Source organism: Antrostomus carolinensis, unplaced genomic scaffold, assembly GCF_000700745.2.
Source record: "Antrostomus carolinensis isolate BGI_N321 unplaced genomic scaffold, ASM70074v2 scaffold19755, whole genome shotgun sequence".
Lineage (NCBI taxonomy): Eukaryota > Metazoa > Chordata > Aves > Caprimulgiformes > Caprimulgidae > Antrostomus > Antrostomus carolinensis.
Genome location: NW_010314586.1, coordinates 15,677 through 16,060, shown reverse-complemented (window position 1 = coordinate 16,060; position 384 = coordinate 15,677). Strand labels below are relative to the sequence as shown.

Below are 384 nucleotides of genomic sequence, written 5' to 3'. Positions count from 1 at the left end.
TCCTGCTGCCTTTGATATGATGCTGACTGGAAGGAATATCCGTGCTGACAGAGCAAAGAAGATGGGTCTGGTTGACCAACTGGTGGATCCACTAGGTCAGATGTGATGCCTCTCAGGTTTCTTGATCTCCTGCCTCTCTGTTAAGCTCTCTACCTTACTGATAAGTGTGGAGAAGCCATCGATGCAGTCAGCAGTCTAGTGAGGGCAAGGCATCTGGATTGCAAAGTCACAGAATCCAGAATGGCCTGGATTGGAAAAGCCCTTGAAGCTCATGGAGACCAACCATGAACCCAACAGTGACAAGTCCCCTATGACTAACCCATGTCCCTCAGCACTGTGTCTACACGACTCTTCAATCCCTCCAGGGATGGGGACTCCACCACT

At 50.3% G+C, this 384-nt stretch overlaps 1 protein-coding gene across 1 annotated transcript in view; it reads left to right on the top strand.

Annotated features, from left to right (window-relative positions):
- Nucleotides 1–384, top strand: part of HADHA (hydroxyacyl-CoA dehydrogenase trifunctional multienzyme complex subunit alpha) — a gene marked incomplete at both ends in the record, with an annotated part of 16,810 nt that overhangs the window by 1,374 nt on the left and 15,052 nt on the right. Inside the window, one exon of the mRNA XM_010167699.1 lies at nucleotides 1–95. This exon is cut by the window's left edge and continues 31 nt beyond it. Within this exon, the coding sequence (XP_010166001.1) occupies nucleotides 1–95 (95 nt within the window). The remainder of the gene's footprint in view (nucleotides 96–384) is intronic.